Genomic DNA, 26,719 nt, shown 5'->3' with positions numbered 1-26,719 from the left:
TGATCATTATTTGTTGTCATAAATGTTAGTAGCAGGCTTGAGTTAATGAAATCGGTGCAAGTTGTAAACCGATAAATTGGTCGTTTGAAGGGAAATTGGATGGTTCCACAAACCCAATTAGACTCTCGGATGGTATTAGGGAGTATGGTAAATATTTCAGCAATTTTTATTTTCGAGCGAAAAAAGTCAAAAAATTCCAAAATTGAAGACTAATATCCACGCTTTTTGAGACATTTTGAAGGTTTCGGGGCCTGGTGTCGAAAAGTCTTGAAATTTTAGAGGATACATATTTGGGTCATATAATGTCGTTTGAAACCATATATGATCATTATTTGTTGTCATACATGTTCGTGGTAGGATTGAGTTAATGAAATCGGTGAAAGATGTAAACCGGTAAATTGGTCGTTTAATGGCAAATTGGATGGTTCCACCCACCCAATGGGACTACCGGAAGGTATAAGGGATCATGGTAAACATTTTTGTATTTTATTTCCGGGCGAAAAAAAGTCGAAAAATTCCAAAATTTAATGCTAATATCCACAATTTTTGAGAAATTTTGGAGATTTCGGGGCTGGGTGTCGAAAAGTTTTGAAATTCTATGGGATACATCTCGAGGTCATATAATGCCGTTTGGAACCATATATGATCATTATATGTTGTCATAAATGTTCGTAGTAGGCTTGAGTACGTTAATGAAATCCGTGCAATTTGTAAACCGATAAATAAATTGGTCGTTTAAAGGCAAATTGGATGGTTCCACCAACCTAATTAGACTCCCGGATGGTATTAGGAGCCATGGTAAACATTTCGGCAATTTTTATTTACGGGAGAAAAAAAATCAGAAAATTTCAAAATTGATGACTATTATCCACATTTTTTGAGAAATTTTGGAGGTTTCGGGGCCAGGTGTCAAAAAGTCTTGAAATTTTAGGGGATACATCTCGGGGTCATATAATGCCGTTTGGAACCATATATGGTCATTATTTTTATTCATAAATGTTCGTGGTAGGCTCGAGTTAATGAAATAAGTGCAACTTGTAAACCGGTAAATTGGTCGTTTAAAGGCAAATTGGATGTTCCATCCACCCAACGGGACTCCCGGACGATATTAGGTACCAATCTACCATGGTAAACATTTCAGCAATTTTTAATTTCGGGTGAAAAAAAAGTCAAAAATTTCATAATTGAAGGTTAATATCCACGCTTTTTGAGATATTTTGGAAGATTTGGAGTCCGGTGTCGAAAAGTCTTTAAATTCTAGGGTATACATCTTGGGGTCATTTAATGCAGTTTAGAACCATATATGATCATTTTTTGTTGTCAAAAATGTTCGTTGTAGGCTTGAGTTAATGAAATCGGTGCAAGTTGTACAGCGGTAAATAGGTCGTTTAAAGGCAAATTGGATGGTTCTGCCCAGTTAATTGGACTCCCGGAGGATATTAGGGACCGTGCTAAACATTTCCGCAATTTTTATTTTCAGGTGAAAAAAGTAAAAAAATTTCCAATATTAAAAGCTAATATCTATACTTTTTGAAAATTTTTGGAGGTTTCAGATTAAACAGCCCTGTTTAAAACAATATAATTATTATTAGTTTAAGAATTACGGAGTATTGCCTTCAAAAAAAAGAATTATGGAGTATCACAAAATTATGTGTTGGGCAGTATTATTATTAATGTAACATTAGACTTGTCATTTGTATATGAATCATCTATCTTATTCTCATTATTTTTATTAGAATTAATGTAGATAGAGTCGAATCTTTGCCGAATAAACCATTATCGACTACTACTGCGAAGAAGCTAACTCGAAAGAGTATCATACCTATTTCATATTATTTGCAGATTAGACATTTTTATCTCTACCCTATGTTAAATCGTAATATATATAAAACGGAGGTAATACATTATTTTGGCGGTTTGTTTAAAGGATTGAGCTAAATTAAATGTGGAATGTTTATATGCACAATCAATGTACCACTTTCTACATATATGACTATATGAGTATATGACAGCATATTTTCGTAAAAAAAAAAAAGAAAAAAAGAAAGAAAGAAAAGAAAGATATGACAGCATATTTATGACTGAAGAATGATCCAAAGATGAAAGTATGAAACTAATTAATCCAACCCTTTTCTTCAGATTCAAGATTCAACAACCTAATCAATACTCGTACAACTCAAAGATTTCATATTAACATGAACAATTAATTACAAGTTTACAACTACGTACACCAAAATAAAGAAAACAAAAACAAAAAAACAGAACAATAATTTCTTAACTAAGCAGAAAATGACCCATCAAGAGCAGCAACACCCACTTCACTTTTTGGATCAACAACCTTAATTTGTATGTGGGTTTCATGGAACAATTTGTATTCCTTCAACCTTTCAATTGAAGCCAAAAACGATGTCGTTTTCGCTTCATCAGCACCTATCTTCTTCATCATCTTCACCCTTCTCTCATACTCTTCAGCAACTAACATAGCAATATCTGCCATATCTTTCTTTTTTCTAGCTTAAACACAAACTTAATTACTTGTTTAAAACTTATTTAGGAGATAATTGTGTGTACTATGATAAGGAAACAAAGCAAATTGGTTGAGTACATATATAGTCGGTGAATATTATGGATAAGACTAAGAAAAGGTTGGAAAGATTCAACGTACACTTGGCTTTTGTCAATTACTTGTATCAATTTGGTATATTATTATATTGCTAGTTGGACGATGGTATTTGGATAATGGTTTTGGTGATCCGCCCATTTTCTTGTTTACCAATGGCAATGTGCATGCATACAGTGGATGTTATCAATGACGTCAAACGTGTAATTCGTTATTCGGTGGATGCCCATCGATAAGGTTTTTACACCCACTCTGCACTGACTACTGTCTTTATAAGTGCTTCTAGATTAACTTTTATACTATCTCTGTCCCATAATATAATTTCTGTTTATATTTTTTTAACGGTATTTAAAATTTCAAAGAAGAAAGTGGATAAAATACATTAATAAAAGTGAAAAGTACAATCGTAGACAGAAGTTAAAGAGAGAAAGTGGAAAAAAATATAAACATGTGCAAAATTCAAGGGTAAATAGGAAGTACAATGAATAAAATTTTAAAAAGTGAGAGTATAATGGTCTTTACATACTACTTCGTATCTAAAAATAAAAACGGGAACAACATTTTGGATCTCCAAACTAGAAAAGCAGAAACTATATTATGGGACGGAGGGAGTACATGTACACGGATCCTTCCTACCAATTGTAGTCTCAATCACCACTACACCAACATCCAATTAGTGATATCTCACTGCTATAAAGTCTTGTGATCAAAGTCTATTTAGAGCACTTTGGGTGGAAATTATCTCACAATTATAAAGTGTTGTGGTCAAACTCCAGTTAGGGCACTTTGGGTGGAAATATCTAATCCTCACTTCAAACTTCAAAGGCTCAAACTATCTTAAAATTGATGTAATTAGTGAAAGCAAGGAAAAACGTGGTCATGTTTGAATGGATAGAGACTGTTGGGAGCAGTTGCATGTGCTTTCCAGTGGGCTGTTATGATGGGAAATTGGGAACCACTATTAGTTGATATGAATCATATGATTGTTTAATGAATTTGATCCCTTCGATTTGTTCCATACGAGAACAGTACGTATGATTTTTAATGTTGATCTGCGGAGAGTGCAGTCTGCACCTCTTTCTTCATTTGCCATGTGGGTCAACATGCATACATCACGGTTGTATTTTAACATATCGCTCTCAGAATATGACTACACAAGTCACACAGCATTGTACTTCTATGAGAGATTCCGGCTGTACTTCTATGAGAGATTCCGGTCTGATATGATAGTGTTCTTACAAAATCGAAATAATGTAATGCCAATATTGGTCCACGGGCTGAACATGAATCCTCCCCTATCCCCTCTCCCCCGGCTCTTCTCTCCTCTCTGCTAATAGGAGTTCAAGAAAGTAAACGTAGAGGAAATGCAATCATTGAAGCAGGTTACTGATTTCAAATCTTCAATACATAAAATATCCGATACATAATTTTGGTAAATCTTGAGTGCATATTTCACTAGTAACTACTTTCCCTTTCATTTGGCTGGAAAAATCTACTTGTACAATGGTTGTTACTAATAGACTACATGTACATCTACAGGAGTTGTCAGCATCAAATTCTCAAAAAAAAATAAAAATTGGGGAAACAATCACCAGAAGACTTGAACTGTTAACCTCTCAGAAAAGACCCAAAGGTGAGCCAGTTTGGTTTTATAAAGAAGATATTACATTTGTTTTTCCAAACCAGATACTCTCCTATAAAACATATCGCACTTTCATGTGCCAAATGATGACAATCTATCATTTTGTAATGCATATTGGTAACTCGGTATGTGCATGGAAACAGATTATACCTGTACAGACAGTAGAGCAGGTGAAAACCATCACCAAAGTTTGCTCCCATAAAGGATCATTCGACCACCTAACATATGTCAAACAAAATAAATGTCAAGCTCTCTCAGAAGCACATTGCTATGACGAATTAGTAAAATATCAGTTGACTGCCTATCCATATTTCAGAGTACATTCTAATTCAACATTACCTGCTTCTCTTAAATTAGCTTACAAAAGCCCAAGAGATTTAAGCTGCTGCACATGCTCTGGTGGGAGAGGTGGGGGAGTCCAATCAGATCCTGGCAACTCACCATCTACATCTTCAACTACATACTCCTGGAAACCATTTCAAGAAAAAGGTTTTAAAAAAAAAACAAAAGCAAAAACAAAAAAGAGCTTAAACAAAACAAAGCTTCGATCTGCAGAGAAGTAAATTAGTCTACATAAGAGGTTAACAAGCAAAAGCTATGCTCAACCATCCTATCAACCACCAGATGCATTAGCCATAAGGTGGGATGTGGTAGTTCCACCAATTTCCGAACTTGAGATAACAACAAGTTGCGTGCTCATAGCTTATATGGATTTCAGGTGGTCTTAGGGACTAGGATAGATACCCCACTTAAGTCCCATGTGTATGTATCACTTAAGAATCAGCTGTAGTTATCTACTCGTATTATCTTACAGGTTGCAATTAATATCAGCCATGGTGTACATTAATTCATCATGTGAATTCTAGTATTATTGAAATTTGCACATTTCTTAGCCTCATCTTTATGCCTAATAATCAAAAGGCAACCAAAAAACGTGGCTGAAAACTACTCGTGTATATAAAATCAACGCCAAGGCAAGTACTATTTCAAGATAGGGGATTTAAACAGTTTGAATATTACAAAACAGATTTTTCATTTGGTGCCTGCTTCCCACTACCAATTAAGCATATATCGCTCCTTTACTCTACATTCCATTCTTCAATGACCTCAAAAAAAAAAAAAAAAAAAAAAAAAAAAAAAAAAAAAAAAAAAAAAAACTTCATCACCATATATATGCTTAAGTGCTTAATGCCATTAGAGGAACCAACAAGATAATTTCCAGAAGCCACTCACTGCCCTGATTCCTTATCCTGATCCTGAATAACCTCAGGAACCTCTATCCACTTATTTAAACACACAAAAACAAAATGATCTAATTCAGAAATAATATATCTTCCCAGGAACAAGTTATTATCAGGGGATTACACTGAGTTAATCACACAACCAAACACAAATGCGAAACCATACCATTAAGTAAAAATTTTCCTGGAATAGAATGGATTACACTAACAGCATATTTGGAAGACAAATAAATCATCATAATGATAATGAGTTTGTGTCATTTTGCCTTGAATATCTCATCTATTAGGCAATGGCATTGTGTGTGTGTGTACCTCAAGTTAGTGTGTAAACCAACTATTTGCAAATGTCCACAATTCATTAAATTTAATAATCAACGCACTCCTATCCCAAGATTCCCAATCCAACCAGAAAAAAATAATGACTGAGAAATACTTAGTATTTCTCATGAAACACAAGACAAACAGCAGCTTCTCAATAACGAAAATAATTAGGTTCAGGATTTGCATGCCTAGACCTAAACCAACTTAAAACCATTTCTTAAAAAAGGCATAATATATTCCATCAAGAAGCATTTGTACCAAACTAGACAAACTGTAAATTCTGATTAGCAACACCTCTTACATGGATTCTTGATTTCTAGGTGAGTTCTAGCACAAAGAATACATGCAAGAAAGCTAACTAGGATGTCAGCAGAACAGTGCAAAGATCCAACGCATAATGTAAATGCAAAATATTCAATTAGCTGTTTCTTATCAAAATTATAAATGAACATCATTATATGCACATGCGACACTAAATTGACAAGGAGATGTCACCTTTGTAAGCATCCTTTTAGCAAGAATGTGATAGTGTCGTTGCCAAATTCTTTGCCCAACCATAGTGGCAACAAGTACACTATAGAATATCCCAATCACCGTGAACAATCCCAATACAATCAGAGCCATTATAAACAACAACGGTAATCCGGCTTCTCCAGCACCTCCCAAACAGCTCCCACACTCACCAATTGAACTGGCACAGCCTTGGCAGCATGCAGTGCAATCGGTCCACATACAAAGTGTTCCAGGTAAATGGCAGTCCGCGCATAATCTACGAAAAAAAAAAATACTGAATGATATTGACAGGCAAAAGTTGCTATATTTGCAGTCTGCAGAAACCAAGTAAAGTAATCCACTTCTGATTCCTTTAATAAATATATCAAGTTATCAACTATTTTTTCCCCCTTCAAAGAACACAAAATTTTAGAGACAATATGAGGTCACGGTTTCCTAGATTTTCATGTTTAAGATTGATGTAATTTGAGGCCACGATTTCCAGGCTTTCAATCTCCCATATGCAATGTGTCCATTACCTTCAATCCCAATGAGCATGCGTTCAATAGCAAGGCTAACGATTTGTGTTGTAGTGACTTATAAAGTTGTATTAAGTGGTTTGACTTTCACCAAGTCAAAACACTAAAAGCTATTGTCTAGCCTATAAGATTGCTTTTCGGAACATTGGAGTGGTAACGGTGGTTCAAGTTCATGTCCACTCTTTCATAGCAAAGAAACCTCTCCACTAATTTCTACTTTTTAGCAAGGATGCCTTTGTGGAGGGCACACAATTTCCAAATACTTTTGTTTTGGCATATAAGTGGGTAGCATGTGATTAGGGTTCCTTTTCTTTATATACTCTTGACTCCTATAAATATTTGGTCCCTCTTACCATGTATATCCTCTATTCCCATGTTAATGAGAGTTTTCTAATCCAAGTCTAGATAACAAATGAGTGAATGATTGTAACTAATACCTCCACTAGTCCACTACTGATAATGACTGGCTTTGTTGACGGACTATCAAGGCATTCAAGGGCAAGTTTAGAGTACATAAGGCACTACTTCTTAAAACAGTATTTTAACTTTATATTTCCATATAATTTTTCTATGCAACTTAGTTTAAAAAATCAGCAAAATTTGACCACAGACCCCTAGGGCTTGTTTGGCATCAGTTTTAGTTTTCAGTTTCCTGTTTTTTTGAAAACCAAAAACAGGAAACAAGAAAAAGGTGTTTCCACTTTTCTGTTGTCAGTTTTCAAAATTATCATAATTTTAATAAGTTTATATAATTTTTGATTCATTATGGGACTCATATCATATACTTTTAGAAAACAAAAAACCAAAAAACAGAAAACCACAGCAATGCCAAACGAACCCCTAGCTAATAGTGTAACAAGTTTTTTTTTAAAAAAAAAAGAAAAAAAATGGGCATACCCTGGATGGCAGCAACAAAGACAAAGTTCTCTACAGGGTTGTGCCAGATCATTCCGCACCCTTCTGTCATAACAAGTTATGAAACAACCCGACAAACCAAGCAAAGCAAAAAACAAAAGTGCACCTGAAAACCACCAAGCATAATATAAGCAGAATATATTGCACATGTTTAATAACGCGACAAAGAAAGATGCAAACATCAAATTCTAGATAATTAAATATCCAAAGAAAACATGATTTGCCTTCTCACAAAGATAATGATAAAAATAAAAGAAAAGCAAGACTTTTAAGATAGAGGTATCAACATTGATCATGTGCTAATGAGTATAGGTTTACAGAGTAATAATCTAATAAACTAAAGAGATCTCACGCGGATATGCAGAGGCATGGAAAAAAAAAAAAAAAAAAAAAGAGTGGATCCTCGCTGCATATAAGATATTGTCCCTCAGCAGGATAATTAGCAAGTGATATTGCAACAGCAGACAATCCACTGGATAGGATTCAACCATGACTTTGAAATCGTGAAGAGGTGCAATATAGGTACAGAATTCACATACATTGGAAAAGAGATGGTGAATATTAAATTCAAGTTCATGTGCATAGAAAAGCAAGATTCAGTTATGAGGGTGTCCTTTTAACTTATTTTTCTGAGATGATGAAATCAGCCCCACCAAACTTGTCACATGCCAAGGCCTACGTTTCAATTCTAAAGGTGGTGGGGCAAGGAGCATCATGCAGAGACCAATACTAAACTGCTAAGACTAGCAATGCAAGGCCCATAATGGCCAGATAACCCAAAACCCAGAAAACTTCCCACGACAAGAGTCTGTACATAAACCAAATCCACAAGGAAATATGAAATAGAACTGAGAGAAGAACTGTATAGAAAAAATAATGATAAGTAGTTAATTAAGCACCCATCAAATGACAATCAACTAATCAAGTCAATACTTCAGATTAGAGTTGTTTAAGTATTGGCTTGGTTTGTCTTCCTTTGTGTTTATAAGTGAAGCAAAATACAAAGTACCCTTGCTTTACGAGAGTGAATCCTCACAAAAGTTACCATTACTTTCATTTGAATAGGTGAGTGCATCTAATAAAACAATCTAAACAATCTAAATCAACCATTGGTGAATGAAGCTGCAGAAATTCTAGTTTAAACCTTAAATTTCTTTCACTGAGTAATGGTGATTAAGAATTAAGCCAATTTATATTTCATTTACGTGTCACCTTCTATTTCACAATGACTTTCTACCTCCTAATTTTGATCGCCAAATTAAATATTAATGCCATTTCCAATACAATTTTCCACCATAATTACTAAATTATCTTCACAATAGCCACATACGATGGACTAAAATATAATCGTGTTTCAACAACTTAGATAATTAATATATAACATATAGACTAAAATATTTTTTGGAAGCCATCTACATACACATAAAGTCTCAAACATGTCAAATTTTGTCTCCTTATTGTCATATATTATTTGCCTAAAGTCCATCAAAGAAAAACAAGGCACATACGTACAAAATTCCATTCCCAAAAAACATACGAAATATAATGACAACCCATAAGCAAATAATTAACTCTAGGGACTAGAATGCAAATGAATCCAGATACTTTACCACAAATGTAGTAAAAGCTGAAATGTTTATCAAAGCCCCAATAAAGCTGTAGCCAAAAATCTTGATAGCCATCAATCATATATACTATATATGCCAGTGAAGCAATTACCTGGACAAAAGTAGAACATGTAAAGATCATAAATGTTTTTTTTTTTTTTTTTAAAAAAAAAATAAAAAAATAAAAAAATAAAAAAGATGCTGCAACTGGGTGACCTACAAGCTGAACGGCTAGGAATATAAACAGAATATCTCTTGTCACGAAAAACCGAAATTTCAAGGTCCGCCATTTTCGGTCAGCAAGAGCATGAACCCTTAAGTAATAAGGAGCCTTGCAAGTAGTGCAATGGGCAAATGCAAACCCTTCCTGCAAACAACAAATGCATACAATATGAGATGGAAGTATGGAACAATCCAGATAAATGAATAAAATGCCACTAAATACTCCTGGGCTTAATTCACTAATAAGTAAACTTTTGGGTGCTCAGAAAATAGAATGCCCATATTCTAACATGGAAGCAAAACTCAAAACTTCAAACATTAAGTCAAACAAGAAAAAGTCCTCACTGAATGAAGAGTTATTACTGGGAGAATTACATGAGACAAAATTAATTTAGAGATGGAAAACACAACTAGAAAATGATCGAAGAGGTGTAACAAAGGGCAAGTCATCCTAAAAGTAAAGGTAAATTTGATAGAAACTTGAAGAAATCAAGTTCACTCAAGTATTTTCTTCACACCATGGCTATTATAATAAATTCCCCCACTTGGATATCTCTAGCTCCCAATTACAGTTTGGATATTAATTAGCCACCATGCCTGCAAAAGTTATAGGCCCAACTAGAGCTGGTTATAGGGAAGCACCCTTGACTTGCCTCTAATCAGACCAGGTTGAGAAGACTCATAGTTATGGGCTTATGGCCCATGGGTGTGATTCTGATCTGCCCCAAAGTAATTATAAATTCATACATGTGTCAGGGAATCAGGGATGGCCTCGGGGGCATTTTTTATCAGAATAGCCAGAATAGTAATTTTCATTATGTAATACTTCAACAAAATTGTGGATACAAAATATCCCAATTTCTATACAACAATAGAAAATCCAAAACAAGCTCCCACTACGAATCTAAGCATATAACTAATGCCTAATAGCAACAAATATTCACATCAATTTCTAGTGAAGACAAACTGTACTCATCATGTATACTAAAGCTTGTAACATTTATGGTGGGGATGTTCGTGGTATAAAGCTTATTCTAGGAGGATGTAATGGTAAAGATATTAAAAAAAAAAAAAAAAAAAAAAAGACCATAAGACAATTATGAGACAAATTGGAAGTACAATGCATCATGCACTACACAAATGGAATTCTACTCAACAACCAAGACATTAGACATACCTTCACAGCTCGCCATTGATCCAAGCATTCTCGGTGTACATATTTTGATGTACCCTTGCACTTACATGGAGTAATAAAGTCTCGACCTGAGAAAATCAACGCATTTCAGTTCTATAACAAACAAATCCAAGCAATCCAAACCAAAATTATCCATTCAAATCAACAAAATCACAAGCTTCAAGCAAAACAACCATAAAGAATACATCACTTCACATAATTCATGCCAGAAAATTAAACATCATGATCATACCACTAAATCATCAAGTTTGATTCTTGAATTTATGCCATTATAGATATAGATTAAATCAACCCAACACCAACCAAATTCAATTCTAAATTACGCCAGAGATCAACAACCAAAAAACTAAACAACAATGATTCAAACACATTGCAACTTCCAACGACTATGAAATTAAAAACTCCCAATTTCCAGATTAACAATCGAAAATTTGTAAATAGATCAGTTAACACAAAGCAAAATTGGAAAAAATTGACCAAGTTGACTATCAACATGAAACCCTAAAAAATGGGAGAAATAGAGAGAGAAAGAGACCGTCAGTTTCGAGACAAATACGGCATTGAATTTGTTCAGAAGGACCAGCTTCAATGTCGATCGCGGCCGCAGGAAGAATGGGAGATGGCGGCGACATAATGAGAGGAGCAGCATCATCATCATCGGCGTTGCCCGCCATTGACGGGCTTCTTGAAGGTCGAAGCTTCTCTCTCTTTCTCTCTCCTCTGAAAGTGTGATTGTGTTTGTTTTCCGATGAGAGAGAATCGGAAATGTTATGAATTGAATTTTGGATTCAACGGCCCGATCACTTGTGTTTCGGAACTAGTGTGTTGCTCAACGCAAGGAATACGTTGTTGGCGGAATGCGATACGGCTCCGAACTATTCGTCTATTCACCTACTTGCTACTAGACGGTTGGTAGACGTCTAGATAGACCCGTCAAAATTGACCCAACCCGAAATTAAAATCAATGTGATGATATGACCCAAAAATGAATGACTTATTGATCAAGTGTAACTCCAATTTGTAATTAATAAGGGTCTGTTCTCATAGACTGAACTCAGCTGAATTGAATTGAATTGAACTGAACTAAACTAAATTAAATTGAGTTGAACTGAATATTTTATAAGAGAAGGAAATTAGGAGCTGAACTAAACTGAAATGAACTGACAAAAACGGATGAGAACAGGCCTTAAGTCCATGAATCCTCAACCGAATAAAACCGATACAAATTTATCTACTTGGGTGTACATGCATCTCCCTAAGGCCTTGACTTAACAAAAATCTTTACTTAAATTTGCAATCTTAATGTTGTCAAGTCTCGTCTCAAACTACCTTTTTCATTTTTATGCATAAAAGTATCAAATTAAGGTTAGCGTTAAACTTTTTCTAAATTCTAAAGTTTGGGTTTACTTGATCAAATTGAAGCCTCTTTTGTAAACTCTACTAATTTCCCTACTTGTTTTGTTGTATTATTTTTTTAGAGGGATATTTGTTTTATTGTTTAGATGCACTCATGTACGTTAATTAGGTTTATGTGAATATTTTCATAATTTTGGAATTTTGGTGCTTAATTGGGCATATATGAGCCTAATTTAATAAAGAGTAATAATAATTCAACAATCTAAGTAAAGTTTGGCAAATAGTAGTTACTTTTTAACAAAATAGCTACTAGTTTTTTATTCATAGAATTAATTTTTTTTTTTTAAAATAAATTAAATTCGACATAAGTAAGTTGAAGAAAGCATTGTCTTACTTACTCCATTAGAATATAATGTACACCACTTATAAGCTCAAAAGAAGGGGGGAAAAAAATCAAATTCATGAATTTGAAAAGGGTCCTTTGGAGGCCAAATCCAATCTTGATGCATATCAAACTTTACACTCTCTAAGCTAGGAACTTGAGCACTTTCAAATGCTCAAAAATTTGTGTTTGATGTACGTACAAGTCCTAGTCAAAAGTTGGCACATTTGGGCAATTTTATTGCATCATAATCTTGGAAAATCCCTCTAAAATTAAATATTTATCTTTAAGGCTTGAAGAACCTTTGTAATTGAAATCAATGCCACCTTCCATCGAAAAAGATCCACCTACTTTTAATGGTTGATTTGTACTTTTTTTTTTTTAAAGAGAAGAAGCATAGATATGGACTTTGACTAATTGTAAGGATCATGTAGTTTTAGACTTAGGGCATGTTCTGATTGACTGAACTGAACTGAACTGAACTAAATATATTATGAGAGAAGGAAATTAAGAACTGAACTGAACTGAACTTATTAGAGCTGAACTAAACTGAAAATAATCTGAAGAGAACACGCCCTTAATTCAAAGTTCCAAACCTAGGGCACACTCTCATACATGTTTCACATGTCTAATCCCTATACCACATTATATCTGATCCTACCACAACCAAGGGTGAAGCTAAATCCTAAAGGAAGCCTCCATGTATGGCCCAGCTCCATGGTTCTTTATATACTACCTCCGATTTTTATTATTTGCAACTTTGGAATAAAAAGCGGAGGTAGTGTTTTAAAGTTAGTTGGACACAACTAAAATTTGGATACAAGTTAACATTGTTAACTAGTATAGTAGTATATGTATCACAATATAATAGGTGTCACATGTCTCACAATGTGACAATGGTCAAAGGACCCAAAGACTCACATTTGCATCGTTGCATGTAAGAGGTCTCAGCTTCCCATTTATTTTTGTTATGCATTGGGTGTAAGGTAAATTTAATGTAAATTATTGTATATCAAAAGTTACCCATGTTATCATAAAAGTTAATCTTAATCCCATACAAGCTATCCTTATTACTCAGTTGCTTTTATTCTCACAAAATTACTATAAAACTATCAAAAGTTACACATATTATTACCCAATCTACTTTTATTCTCACACATTACCCTTAAGCTATCAAAAGTGAACAGGCCCTATGCCTAAGAACTTTTTTTTTTCCCCAAGAATATATAGTATATATCAATCATATTACATGCAAGATTGTTCAATATCTTGACTTTGCAAAGCATATATAATCCGTACAAGAGTTGATGATTAATGGGCTAAGTTCTTGCTACAATTAAAATATGATTAAGAGTTAATCCCCGTTGGAATCAAATCAATACATCATCGAACATGAAAGATTATGGGACATTAAACATCAATCTCAAGAACAAACATAATAAATTAATGAATCGAATCCATAATATATTTTATACAGAGTACATGTCAAACTTATACTCTAATGTTATTTTTAACTTAAACTTATCAATCTTCAACCTAAAAGACGTGGCTTATTGGCATGAAGTTGTAACTTAACATGGACCGTTGTAAAGAATAGTAGAGGTGGATAAGTGGATTGGCATTATTCCCTTGTACAACTAGCTAACTTTGTTCATATTTCTGTTACTAATAGAAAACTTGATTCTCAAGACAACTAGGAAATAAAAATTATAAAAAAGACTTTGTTACATGATTCGATTCAAACAAATAGAATACAGAACACTATAATAAGAATCAATAAAGTTTGGACTTTTTAAATTTGTTATTGTTATGTGGAGTATAATATAAAAAAAAGTCAGGCCACCTAATTAATTAACTAACATATAAAGTAAAACTGTACTTATTGTTTTTCTTCCTAGATTGAAGCCGAAGACCACGAATGATAAGAAATGACCCCTCCTAGCTTAACTGGGTTACGAAGCAGTAAAAAAAAAAATTAATAAATTCCAACTGTCCATAAAAAAGATTTACGTATCCTAAAACTTTTTTGCCTCCGCTTTGCAATAGGTAGCGGTTCTCGGAGGGACTTTTAGTTGATTCGTGACCTAAAACTTTTTTAACGTAAGAAAAGTCATTAAAATTCTTGTATCATTCAAGGTGTTGTATTCACTTTATTTTACTAAGTTTAATCATTTAAGAAATATAAGTTCAAGTAATTAAGAGTTAATTAGTCCAGATAAAATATATTTATAAAAATTAAATTAAATTTTGATTAAGCTTTATGAAGGTTTATCCAAGTTTATACTGTAACTAACCTAATAAGTTCACTATTTCAATTAAGTTCAAGTAAATTAAAAAACAATCAAGTGAATATAACGCACCCTAAAACATTATTTCTCAATTTGAGTGAAGTATTGTCTCTATAAACTATTTCACTATCGTCTTTCTTTATTAAACCTTAATCATAATCATCAGTGCATGTCCAATTATACTTCCTCTGTGCTTTGAAAAAACGAGATTTTATTTAAGAACGAGGTAAAGGAGTATTACGTGGTAAATAATTGAATTTTTTGTTTATAGAATCAAAAAAGAAAACCAAAGTGCATGATGATTCACTTGATCCGGTAGGAAAAAAGAAAAACCAATAATGAATAAGCACATATATAAAAATAGAAATTAAGAATGATCAATTGACATAATGACGCTTCTGTGCACTCAAAAGTCGTGACATGAATATAAGGTTTTGGGCCTTTGGCCCTTTGATCCCACTATCCGTTACCCCCATTTTCACACCACTACCATTGCTCTAATATTACTGTTACATAAAGAATTAGGTTATAAAGCTTCAAATCAAACACTAAACGCATCTTAATGCGTGATTATCACGCACCTATTACCTTTTTAATTTTCTCTTCTAAGCTAGCTAATAATGTACTTATTTTTATTAATTAACTATTGTTTAATACTCTAGCTGGTGTTGAAAGTCTATTTGCCCCCTAAGCTAGATTAATTTGGCGTTTGGATAAAGGAGATATTTGAGAGATTATATATACAAGTATATAAAAAATTTAATACATGTATGTAAAGTTTTTGTCTCATTATGAATTATTATGAGTAGTTATGAAGTGTTTGGCAACTAATTTGATACTTGGATAAAGTATTAAGGTGCAAATAATTTCTAAGGTTCTATGATAATTAGTTTGTACGATTTGGTAATGATAATAATTCAGCTATAGCTTTTTTCTTTGTCTAGTTTGTATGATATAAGGTCTATTTTGATTTACTGAACTGATGAGTTGAATTAAATTGTTTATGAGAGTAGGAAATTAGGAACTAAACTGAATCAAATTATTAAAATCGGGATTCTATTTTGAATAGGAAGGGGCTATCGGAATCGAATCGTAAGATTCTACCGACATGCATAATCAAGACGTCAAAACTAAATTTAATTAAATATATTGAAATTATGAGTTTGAAACCTAACTATTGATAGATAATAGTTATTTACCCATTAAGCAATCAATACTTGACAATATATAATTATAAAAACCTATATAATAAACATGTTTTTAACTTGTAAGGATTTCGCTAGTTAATAAAAAACATGTAAAATCGGGAAGAAACATAAATCAAATCGGATGACATACATGAATTGTAAAATCATAAGATTCTAAGATTTAAATCAGGATTTTAATAACTTTGAAATTAAACCGAAGAGATCAGAATAGATCCATATTAACGTACCACATGACATGTCTTGTTGTACATTATAATTTCTAAAGTATCATCAGGGTTATTACCACAAAATGTTCCACAGAATTCTATTTGTCTTTTTCATGTAAACTTTTATATGTGACTTGAAAATTTTTGGTCCCACAAAAATTGTCATTTTTGCATTTAATTAAAAATTAATGAGAAAATTAAAAGCTCTACACAATAACATATATATATATATATTTTTTTTTACCTATTTAGGAGAAAAATAGCCTATATCACATCTTATCTACAAGTACGTGAGAGTAATGAAACATAATAATGTGCCGAGTACGATTTAAAAATATACCACAACAATACTATATAGACAGCACACATCACACACAAAGTAAAACAATCAAGAACTAACGTATAAGTATGAAAATGAATAAAGATGAGACCATAAAACACAATAAATAAATTTCCTTATAGTCATTATCTATACTTTCACTAAACTTACCTTACCTTTTACACCATACAATAAAACAATAAACAATCAACTAATGATTTATCTACATCTTCAAAATCATTAATTAAATTACTTGTAAAAGTTAAAAACTCAAACACAATCACTTTATTTTAATTAATTAGTATCTTTAACACGAAACTAACAACAACAACAACAATACGTACGATCAATCTATCACGAAACCTAACAATTGTAAAAAAGCTAACACAACATACGTGGAGCCCCAACACATAAAAAGTCACGCGCCAAAATAAGCGCGTGGATAACTGTCTTATCCACCCGCCAAAACGTCAACCCTTTTGTAGGGTCATCTAACATGCGCCTAGTGCGCGTAGGATAACACCATATTTTATCACTGACCTGGTGCGCATGATATGATCATATAAATATTACCAACAAAGTGGAAATATGACGCCATCATCAACATCAGCAGCAATTTAATTATTAATATCAACAACAAAAAAATAAAAATAAAATTAGGAGAGAGAAAATAACGATGTATGTATCATATGTTCATTCGCTTACTTCATCATTCAAAATGATAATAACTCAAAAATATATAACAGTCCACTTATTATTATTATGTATTATGAATCCTCTTCATTTTAAATTCCTCATAAAACATTATTATATATTATCACTACTTGTCCAATTACATTATAACATCCCACCTATTTCTTATTTTCTTCGTTTACGACAAATCAGTTTTTAAACAATTATTCATTCGTTAACTACTACGACTCTACGAGTACTCTTCTCTTCTCATTCAAATCGCTTCATAAAGTTCTTCCTACTTTTGCTACTTATTAATTAATTTAAATTTTTTTTAATTACCCCTTATCTGAACAGTTGAAACCACTTAGGGTCGAGAATACTTATTTTTATGAGACGAATGGAGTAGAATAAAATACTCGGTTATAATAAACCCGAAAAATAAAATAAAATAATGATGATGGTATCTTTTAAGCTAACCTTGCGTTCGTCTTGTTATTATTAATTCTCTCTCACTTGTCAAAAAAATGGATTCCATTTCTGGGTTTCGTTGGAAGATTCTCCCACATTTATTTCTTCCTACAATCCAATTCTCCTTGTATTTCTCGATGTTCTTGAGATAATTCCAAGTTTCAGGTAATTTGTTACTTCATTAATACAAGTTTTATCCTTAAATTTGATAATTATTTTTAGTTAGTTAGCTAACTAATAATATGATTCCTTTTTTCTTTTTAGTTCTTCTTTTTTTTTTTTTTTTTTGGATTTGCTTTTGTCTTATGATTTGATATAGCATGTCATAGACTTTAATTTTTGTACTTACTTTTATTTTTTTTTTGCTTTTTTCTATTGTATTACTACAATTAGAAATACTGCTACTATTAGAATTGTAAATTTCTTTTGCTGTTTTTTAGATTTCTTATCTAAAAATCGTTACTTTATGTATTTATTCGCTGTAACGCGAGTTAAGGATAAAGTTGTGTACATTTAAATCATCACCTTCGAGCTGACTCGAAGGTGATATGATAAATATTGTAAAAATATTTGTGTTTGGAGTCAATTTGGATGATATGAAATCAATGGTGAAGTAAAACATAATATAGTGGGAATAATCATTGATTCCAGTTGATGGGATGTTATAGGAATACATGTTTATTCTTAGATGTGATCCTATAATTCATATTATATACTTAATTTAGTTAGAAGTTATATTGTTTGATTTTTCAATCTTGTTGGAAATAATTTTGAGTAATATCACAAGGATTTAGAAATGTTTTGTTTTGTACTTGGTAATTTTGATGTATAATTCTTTATCATACATCAAATATTGCACCGGCGATTTTATGTATGTGTATCATTATCTTAGTCATGTGAGTTTGATTGCATATATACACATGGAATAGTATTGATTTGACGAGAGTTTAATTTAGTGTTGAAGACCGAAGAACGAATTAAGTGTAGTGTATTGTGTTGTGTCTATGTGATGATTTTGATGGTGGTTTTCAAGATTTGAAGGACTTCGCTATTGCATGTATCTATGGAAGCATTTGGAATATCACAAAGGGACATACACTAACTTGATTGGGAATATGTTGGTGTAGTAACTGATAAATGATCAACCGAGACAGTTAATTTTCGTTAAAGATTGCTGTTTAAGGTGGATGTTTCATCAAGTGCTCAAGTGACATTGCAATATATTGTGAACTAGAATTGGTGTCACCAGTGAAACCTTGGTGCTCGTTTATTTCAATCAGGATGGATTGAACGGAAAAGAATTGATCACCTAAAGTGTGTTCTTGTGCGATAAAGCTTGGGTAGTTTGCACTTTGTTTCTTGGTTACTTAGAATTACTACAGCAGTAACTTGATAGTTTGGCTAAAATTACATATTGCTGTGTATTGGGTTTGCAAATTACATGTGTTTTCTACTTAATGACATGATTTCCATTAAAAAACAAGAATCTATTCTCATATATACCTTGAGCTGATGTAAGGCATGCATTTCAGGTAATGCAGATTTTTTGGGTTGTTGAAGTTGATTTTAGTAGCTAGAGAAGTTGATAGTCGTTTTTTACTTCATATGAACATGAATTCGCCTACTGCTCAATTTTTAGTGTCAAGAAGGATGAATATATACGAGCCTCTTCACCAGATTAGTTCATGGGTAGACAGTTTCAGAGATGATGGCTTTCCAAATGTATCTCCGTCCACTGTTGTAGAAGTAAACGAGAGACTAGACACCTTGGTACATTCGATCAGCATTATTCTCTTCATACTTCATACATTCTGATTCTGGTCAATTGTTAATCTCATAATGTTCTCTGGCACTTTTTTAACCTTCACTTTCGTTAATTCACAGTCAGAGGACACTTCATCTCATGGAGGACAGGCACCTTCAAACAGATATGACCAGGAAGCATCTAAACCTACTGACAAGGTAAAAATAATTACTGTTAGTGTTTTACCAGAGTTCTATTAAGATAACATGTTGGCTTCCAAGATTTTGTTTGTCTTAAAACTTGATTTAATGATTCCACTTCTTGTTAATTGTTGTTTTCTTATTCTTATTTGATCCGGAAGATCTTGAATGTCCGCTTTCTTTGTCAAAACAATATCATGTTCTTTACTTTTTCTACTGGCTACTTTGAGAGTTCAATTGCACACTCCCTTTTGGTACATTCCCTTGAAAAATATATAACTCCTGTGTAAATAACACGGTCAAAAGTCTTGCCTACAAATCAAGTTTGTTTTTGTGATTTTTTTTTTTTTTTTTTTGAAATCTGAACATTCCTGATTAAATGGTCGTCCTTAAGTGTAGAATTCACTATGATGTACATATTTTCTTTACAGGGTATGTGTTCCCTCAGTCGTAACCCCCATTTTATTTGTATTCCCATTTGGGGATTTTGAACAATCAAATCCCATATATGCACTTGAATGTTGTTCCACATTTTGGAAAAAAAGAGCAAAATCACCATTTTCTACTTCTAGGAAGTCACTTTATCTGTTGCCAATTGGTTTTAAGACGAAGCCTCGCTTAGTATTTTCCCAAAATTGCTTGCAAACTGTGATTACACAATTCATCTTGTTGCTATCAGATTATATTCGATTAGTTTATGTGACACTACTAGTTATGTTTTAGTAACATTTGTATGTGTTGCCATTCACTGGCCCCTGAAGAGAACATGGATTGGACACTAAGATGAGCATTTTGCCAGACAGATGGTTTTGATGCTGATCTGCATTTTCTACTCCAGTCTTGTGAAAATTTCTTTACTTTTCTGCCTTTTTTAGGTACAAAGACGTCTTGCACAAAATCGTGAGGCTGCTCGCAAAAGTCGTATGCGAAAAAAGGTGGGAAGAGAAGTGTTACAAGTTTAATGAATTGTGGTACTTGTTTTCTGATGATCTAATGCATCTTGGAACTTCGTTATTTATAGGTCTATATTCAGCAATTAGAGTTGAGCCGTTCGAAATTGATGCAAATGGAGCAAGAGCTTGAACGAGTGAGACAACAGGTATGATGATAATTGACATAATTCTCATTGCCCTTCTTATCTACTATAGATGTGTTTCCTAAAGACTGCCTCTTTAATCAAAATGCTAAAGACATCCTTGAATGGTCGATTCCAGGGTACGCTTGTGAGCAGTGGTATTGATCCGCTTCCTTTCTCTGCCACTGTAAATTCAGGTTTGCCTTCCAATATGTCTGCTTCTAGCATTTTTCTACTTAAAATTTTTGTCTTTTGATAAATTGCTATTTCAATTAGTTGTTTGTGTAATATATAGCTGCAAATTAAATCATTATTTTAAGAATGCACGTATTGCTCATTCAATCATTTAAAAAAATAAAAAATAAAAAAACTGCTAAGTGGAGTAAGGTTTAATAAATTAAAAGTAAGGAGTCTTTTGAATAATAGCCTTCTTATTTTGTTGAATTGTAGAAGTGGGTACTGTTTCATAGCTTGATATATCAGCAATCTATTTTCAAACAAGATCAATTTAAGTCATTTGAAAGTTGTAACCGGAGTGCTGAGTATAGCCTTTTATTGTTAATTGATATTGAGATAGACTATGAAACTATACTGAAGTAAAGTCAGACTATATTGCTGCCAAAAAAAAAAAAGAAAAAAAGAGTCAGACTATTGGGAACTTGTGACTCCAAAGTGTCTCTTGATCTCATTTCCTGTCTCCATTACTAGATCCTATGCATTCATCCGGATTTACCAATATGGGGTTGTTTTTAGTGCATACCTATTAAGCTTACTTTTATTTTAAAACATGAGATTTATGCATTCTTTAATAATTGTTTTTTTTTTTTTTTTCTTTTTAGGGATTGTTGCATTTGAGATGGAGTATGGACATTGGGTTGAAGAGCAGAATAAACAGATTTGCGAACTCAGAAATGCATTGAATACCCATATAACCGATGTTGAACTTCGGATTCTGGTAGATAGTGGCATGAAGCACTATTTTGATCTTTTTCAATTGAAGGCAGGTGCAGCAAAGGCCGACGTATTCTATCTCATGTCTGGGATGTGGAAAACGTCAACTGAACGCTTTTTCTTGTGGATTGGGGGGTTCCGTCCATCGGATTTATTAAAGGTGAAGCATTTTCTTTCCATGTTATGCTTCCAATATGTTGGTGAAATTTAACAAATTCAGATTAAATCAGTTGACTTCCCTTCTATCCTTTTTAAAAAATAGAGAGATGTGCTAGGCTTGGTCATGTTTTAGGATTGTTTTGTACATGAAAGATGTAATGCTGTCATGCTGATTGTTTTGGTTAGTCTTCTTAAATATTACGAAAGTTGACAATATTTGCTTTCATGACACATATAGGTACTTGGGCCTCAGCTTGAACCCTTGACAAATCAACAAGTGATGGATGTATACAACCTCAAACAGTCATGTGAGCAAGCAGAAGAGGCACTGTCACAGGGAATGGATAAACTCCAGCAGACTCTGGCAGAAACCGTAGGTACAGATCGATTAGGCGAAGGGATTTACACTTCAGAAATGGCTAACAATGCAATTGAGAAACTTGAAGCTCTTGTGAGCTTTGTAAACCAGGTAATAACTATATAATTTCATCATAAAATCCTCCATACCTTAATTCACAATTTCTTTTCCTGCCCACTGCATTCTGCCTATTTTGGTGGGGAACTAGTATCTACCCTTTTCGCTTCCTGTTTCAACAGTGTAGGTAGTTAACCTTTGTTCCTTTGTCCACCAGGCAGACCATCTTCGACGAGAGACCCTGCAGCAAATGCACCGGATCCTCACTGTACGTCAAGCAGCTCGAGGCTTGTTAGCTCTAGGAGAGTACTTCCAGCGTCTAAGGGCTCTAAGCTCCCTATGGTGCAGTCGTCCTCGACAGCCATCTTAGTTTAACCGATAAAGTATCAATTTTTCAGCCCATCAAGGTGCGTTTGCAGCAATACTATTATTGCACTTCATGTATAGCTTGATATATTCTTGAAGAACCGCGCCCTCCCTCAACAGGAAACTTTGTATATAACAGCAGCAATGCAATTGTTTCCGATGCTAGCCCCTACTGTTATGGACTTGAAAATTATATTTTTGAAAGTTGGTTTATCCATCTGAGTGTGATGTATGTATGTACATGTAAATGATGTAGGCATATTTGTGTACGTCATCAATTTTGTAAATCATTATCTTAGTGCTATCCAATAAATATATGAAGGCAATGTAGTAGGCAGTAGGCTCACTCATACATGGTGCAGTCAACTAAGTGAATCATGGATTCATGGTGCATTGGTGAGGCTTGGTATACTAAAATCTGGACTGACAAATTTTTATGAGCAATGTTGTAGGCTCATTGAACATTGCTCATAAATTCGGTCTAATGATGTTTGATGCAAAAATGTGAAGTATGTAATCATAATGTGGAGATCCAGAAGCTCTGAATCTTAGACCTATACCCTCCCGGCCTCCCTATAGGCTGCTGCGGATGGCAGGCAATCCAACACTACTTAATTTTGAGCCATGATGTGCCCAAGAGACCTGGGGTAGATTCAGAACACTTTTTATTTGGGATAAATGGTCATTTTTATCAAGCTCGCCTTAGAGCTTGTTCCTCAAGAGCGCGATATTATAAGGTCATGTTTCACTATGAGCTCACTTTACGAGTCATATGGTGCAAAAATAAAGGGATAGAAGGAGTAGAAGGAAGGATAGTAGCCTAATAGGGCATAATCAAAGCCTAGTTTCATTTACCAAAAAATAAAAATAATACTTCATATTATATTGTTGGGAAAAAGCAAGATGTATGGTTAGCAAATTTTGATCCGCCCTGCCCAAAGCCTTCAAGGCTCAAAAGTCCGTTTGATCTTTGTGGAGTTGCTTAGGTTCTCTTACTATGAGTTATGAGCAAATGTGCTACATCAATATCACTCTATGTATTTGACTCCCAGTCCACAAACTTATTAATAACAACAACATAAAAACTTATACTCGGTCTCTGTACCAAGCTTGCCTTGGCCCGATGGTTAGAGGACCAAAGCTTGTCCCTCGGCACCTAAGGTTATAAAATCAAGTTCCACTATGATTGTATTATGGGGTGGAGGGGGAGGTGTAGTTACTCTACCCTTTCCCCGCCATGACTGGCACCATCATCGTACGGCCTTGATTGACCATGACCCTAGGAGCACCCTACCTTAGACAGTATCCAAGCCTTGCATCATTTCCTAACCTCAAAAAGGATGAAAAAGGGGAATCTCCTTTGCTTAGTTGTGAAAAGTTTCCCTTTATGTCTTTTGACAAATGAAAAACATTGCAATGTTATATACTTATATTGAATTATTGATACAAAATTATATTGATCAAACGATCATTAAATTAATAATCATTTTTTCAGATTGTTCTCAGGTAATGGATGTTTGTTTGGTACAATTGTATTAAAAATGTCTATATCGGATAAAATATAATGAATAATGGATCGTTTTGAAAAAGCTAATTGAGTTGAGTAAAACAATTCAAAAATTCAATTTGTATCCAATCTAATAATTTAGAATGTTCGATTCTAAAATTTGGATATCAATTTTGAGAGAGATATTTTTGACATCCAAAATATTGGATAGCAAAGATCCAATCCATAAATCTAAATTTTAGAAGAATCATTCAAATAAATATTCGAAAATTGAATCGGATTTAGATACCAAGCTCTTGTAGCTAGCAATGACAAGCAATGTAGCACGTATGTATAGCAATGATGGGAGACGGCTAAATCATACCTTTCCCCACAAATTGTTGAATTGCATCTCAAATCTCAATGAATGATCGATGGAGTTTGTGCACATGACTCCGCCCACTTTATATCATCATCTTAGCCTTTAACAACGTAAACCCCACCAATAAAACAGCTTGTTCATTATTGCATTTGAGTTTGCACCAATCTAAATTATTGCATTTTTTTAGTTGTTTCTTAAGTACCACGTATTAGGTTAGAGTGTTCTCTCGTTAGCTCATTTTTTTGATTTGACCCTTTTGTTTTATGTTTTTTATTTGTGGATGATGTTGCACTTAATTATTGTTTGTTAGTGGGGACTAGGGTGCGCTCCCTTACTAATTAGAATTTGACAAATATTGGAGATTATTACTCTTGAAAACAAAAAATTCATTAGAGTAGGAGGAAAAAAAAATCTCTTGCAAAACTAGGAGTTTTTTTGTTTTATTCATTAGTGAAACCACCTAGAACTGATACCCGAATTCAGATTAACCTAAAGGGTAAAGCGGGTGGAACACAAAAAAAAAAAAAAAACATTAAATATGTTATAACTTCTCCCCTCACTATTATATACTCTCTACTTCCAATAATCCATTCTTACGTTAAGAAGCTTAAACTATGGTGCTAAGTTGCTATGTATATTAATCATTAATTTGGTTGATTAATACGAAGTAATTAGTACTCTGTAATAGTAATAATAATTACATGGATGAATAGTATATATAGAGTCTGCATGTAGACCAGTACACTTGAGTATGCATGTGATTAAAGCACTTTTGTCCAAATGCAGATAGTGAAATGTTGCTAATACTTTAGCCAACCAACTACGACATTCACATTTCACATATATGAACTAATTCCTATATCATTCATCACAACCTAAGGGTTACCCTACGATTGGACTTCATTTTACCATCATTTTTGGTTTCAATTAGTACAATAGATTACTTGGATTAAGGGACGGTCTTATAGAAAGAAAAGTAAGCAAAGGCGGAATAGCTTGAATTATTATTGTCTTTTTGTATGAATTAAATTCGTGCGTTTTGAGATAACAAATTCTAGGTAGTAAGACAAAAGAGTAGTGAAACGCTAACTATAGCATTGATCGGCCTGGATCGACTTTAATTTGATATGTAACGGGACATATAACAATTAAGCAATATATAAAAATAAGCTCTTAAGCTCTTATAGAAAGTGTGTGAACCCCGAAAAGCGCATATAATGAACTAGACCTATATATACAAAACTAAACGGATTAAAACCAAACATAAAAAAATTAAAATGGAAGCAAGCTATAAACAAACACATATCAATCTGAAATTTATATCAAACAAGTATTGCTTTGTTAGAGAAATAATGTACTACTCATACTCAAATTAAACAAACGAGATGCATATTGTCAACATGATCCTCTTCTAATATGAATCTCCGGCAATTAAATTAGAAAGACATAATTGGAGTTGGTGTTCGATTATGCCATGTATAATTTCTGGTTTAATTTAGTTTGTACTCTTTTTTCATTTGAGCCTTGCCCTTCATTTGCACCAAGTCATCACCAAATAATAAAAAATGTAAAGCTTTGGTAGACATTGAATTTTTCTAAATATAAATATATTGTAATTTTGTTTTTTAATAGAGTACTTCATAATAACAAATAAGGGTTCATCATGTTCCCCAAATCTATCCAACATGAAATCATTACTTATCTAAAACTTGTACGAATTTATTTCAAAATATGCATTGAATTTGGTAACAATTACTATTCCTAAACCTTGAAATTTTTAAGGTGAATCGGGCCTACAAATTTATGACCAAGGGTTCCTAATATTAGACCCACGGTTACAAATTCTAATAAGGAGGCAATAGTTGGTGCAAGTTCTTAAGACTCTGTTCTTTTGAGCTTCTGGGTAGAACAGAGCAAATCAGATTTCAGCAGAGTAGAGCAGGGCTTTCTACACATTGCAGAACAAAGTTGGGTAGGACAAGATAGATTTCAGTAGAGCTAAACTGAGCTGAGCAGAGTATACCCGGAAATAAAATAGAGGTGCAATTATCCGGTGAATCTGGTGACTAATTGTGCAAACTGCTAACTGTAAAGTGCTCCTTATTTAACTAATAATAATTCGTATCTAATTGAAATTTAAGTGAAAGAGTAATGAAATACTACTGGTAGTCCAGTTTACGGCACACACGCTAACATTACAAAAAAGAGTAGCACGTCGTCCATATTCTTTTCTTTCTTTCCAATT

General features: G+C 33.4%; 2 protein-coding genes across 3 annotated transcripts; one reads left to right on the top strand and one right to left on the bottom strand.

Annotated features, from left to right (window-relative positions):
• Nucleotides 1–3,982: 3,982 nt before the first annotated feature.
• On the bottom strand, nucleotides 3,983–11,663 carry LOC145562832 (uncharacterized). Its single transcript, XM_081623243.1, has 8 exons — nucleotides 11,330–11,663; nucleotides 10,777–10,862; nucleotides 9,598–9,744; nucleotides 9,381–9,489; nucleotides 7,753–7,876; nucleotides 6,320–6,593; nucleotides 4,602–4,728; nucleotides 3,983–4,480 (listed from the first exon to the last, which is right to left on the bottom strand). The coding sequence occupies exons 1-7, from the start codon at nucleotides 11,466–11,468 to the stop codon at nucleotides 4,621–4,623; spliced, it is 987 nt and encodes a 328-aa protein (XP_081479369.1). The 5' UTR covers nucleotides 11,469–11,663; the 3' UTR covers nucleotides 3,983–4,480; nucleotides 4,602–4,620.
• Nucleotides 11,664–17,517: 5,854 nt separating this feature from the next.
• On the top strand, nucleotides 17,518–22,821 carry LOC145562819 (transcription factor TGA4-like). Of its 2 annotated transcripts, none has more exons than XM_081623235.1 (9): nucleotides 17,518–17,861; nucleotides 19,336–19,466; nucleotides 19,581–19,658; nucleotides 20,516–20,575; nucleotides 20,662–20,739; nucleotides 20,855–20,912; nucleotides 21,555–21,826; nucleotides 22,064–22,294; nucleotides 22,458–22,821. In XM_081623235.1, the coding sequence occupies exons 2-9, from the start codon at nucleotides 19,347–19,349 to the stop codon at nucleotides 22,608–22,610; spliced, it is 1,050 nt and encodes a 349-aa protein (XP_081479361.1). In that variant the 5' UTR covers nucleotides 17,518–17,861; nucleotides 19,336–19,346; the 3' UTR covers nucleotides 22,611–22,821. The 2 variants fall into 2 exon arrangements, with proteins under 2 accessions (XP_081479361.1, XP_081479353.1); XM_081623227.1 differs by having other exon boundaries at nucleotides 17,519–17,861; nucleotides 19,229–19,466.
• Nucleotides 22,822–26,719: the final 3,898 nt, after the last annotated feature.

Source organism: Chenopodium album, chromosome 1 (genome assembly GCF_948465745.1).
Source record: "Chenopodium album chromosome 1, dcCheAlbu1.1, whole genome shotgun sequence".
Taxonomy (NCBI): domain Eukaryota; kingdom Viridiplantae; phylum Streptophyta; class Magnoliopsida; order Caryophyllales; family Amaranthaceae; genus Chenopodium; species Chenopodium album.
This window is presented reverse-complemented; position numbering and strand designations above follow the sequence as displayed.

Coding starts and splice junctions, on each gene's coding strand:
- LOC145562832 (XM_081623243.1), bottom strand. CDS start 11,468: ATGGCGGGCAACGCCGATGATGATGATGCTGCTCCTCTCATTATGTCG. Junction 10,863..11,329: donor TATTTGTCTCGAAACTGACG/GTCTCTTTCTCT, acceptor TGATTTTCTCAG/GTCGAGACTTTATTACTCCA. Junction 9,490..9,597: donor TATTCCTAGCCGTTCAGCTT/GTAGGTCACCCA, acceptor ACTTTTGTCCAG/GTAATTGCTTCACTGGCATA.
- LOC145562819 (XM_081623227.1), top strand. CDS start 19,302: ATGAACATGAATTCGCCTACTGCTCAATTTTTAGTGTCAAGAAGGATG. Junction 19,467..19,580: donor ACGAGAGACTAGACACCTTG/GTACATTCGATC, acceptor GTTAATTCACAG/TCAGAGGACACTTCATCTCA. Junction 20,740..20,854: donor TTGAACGAGTGAGACAACAG/GTATGATGATAA, acceptor GGTCGATTCCAG/GGTACGCTTGTGAGCAGTGG.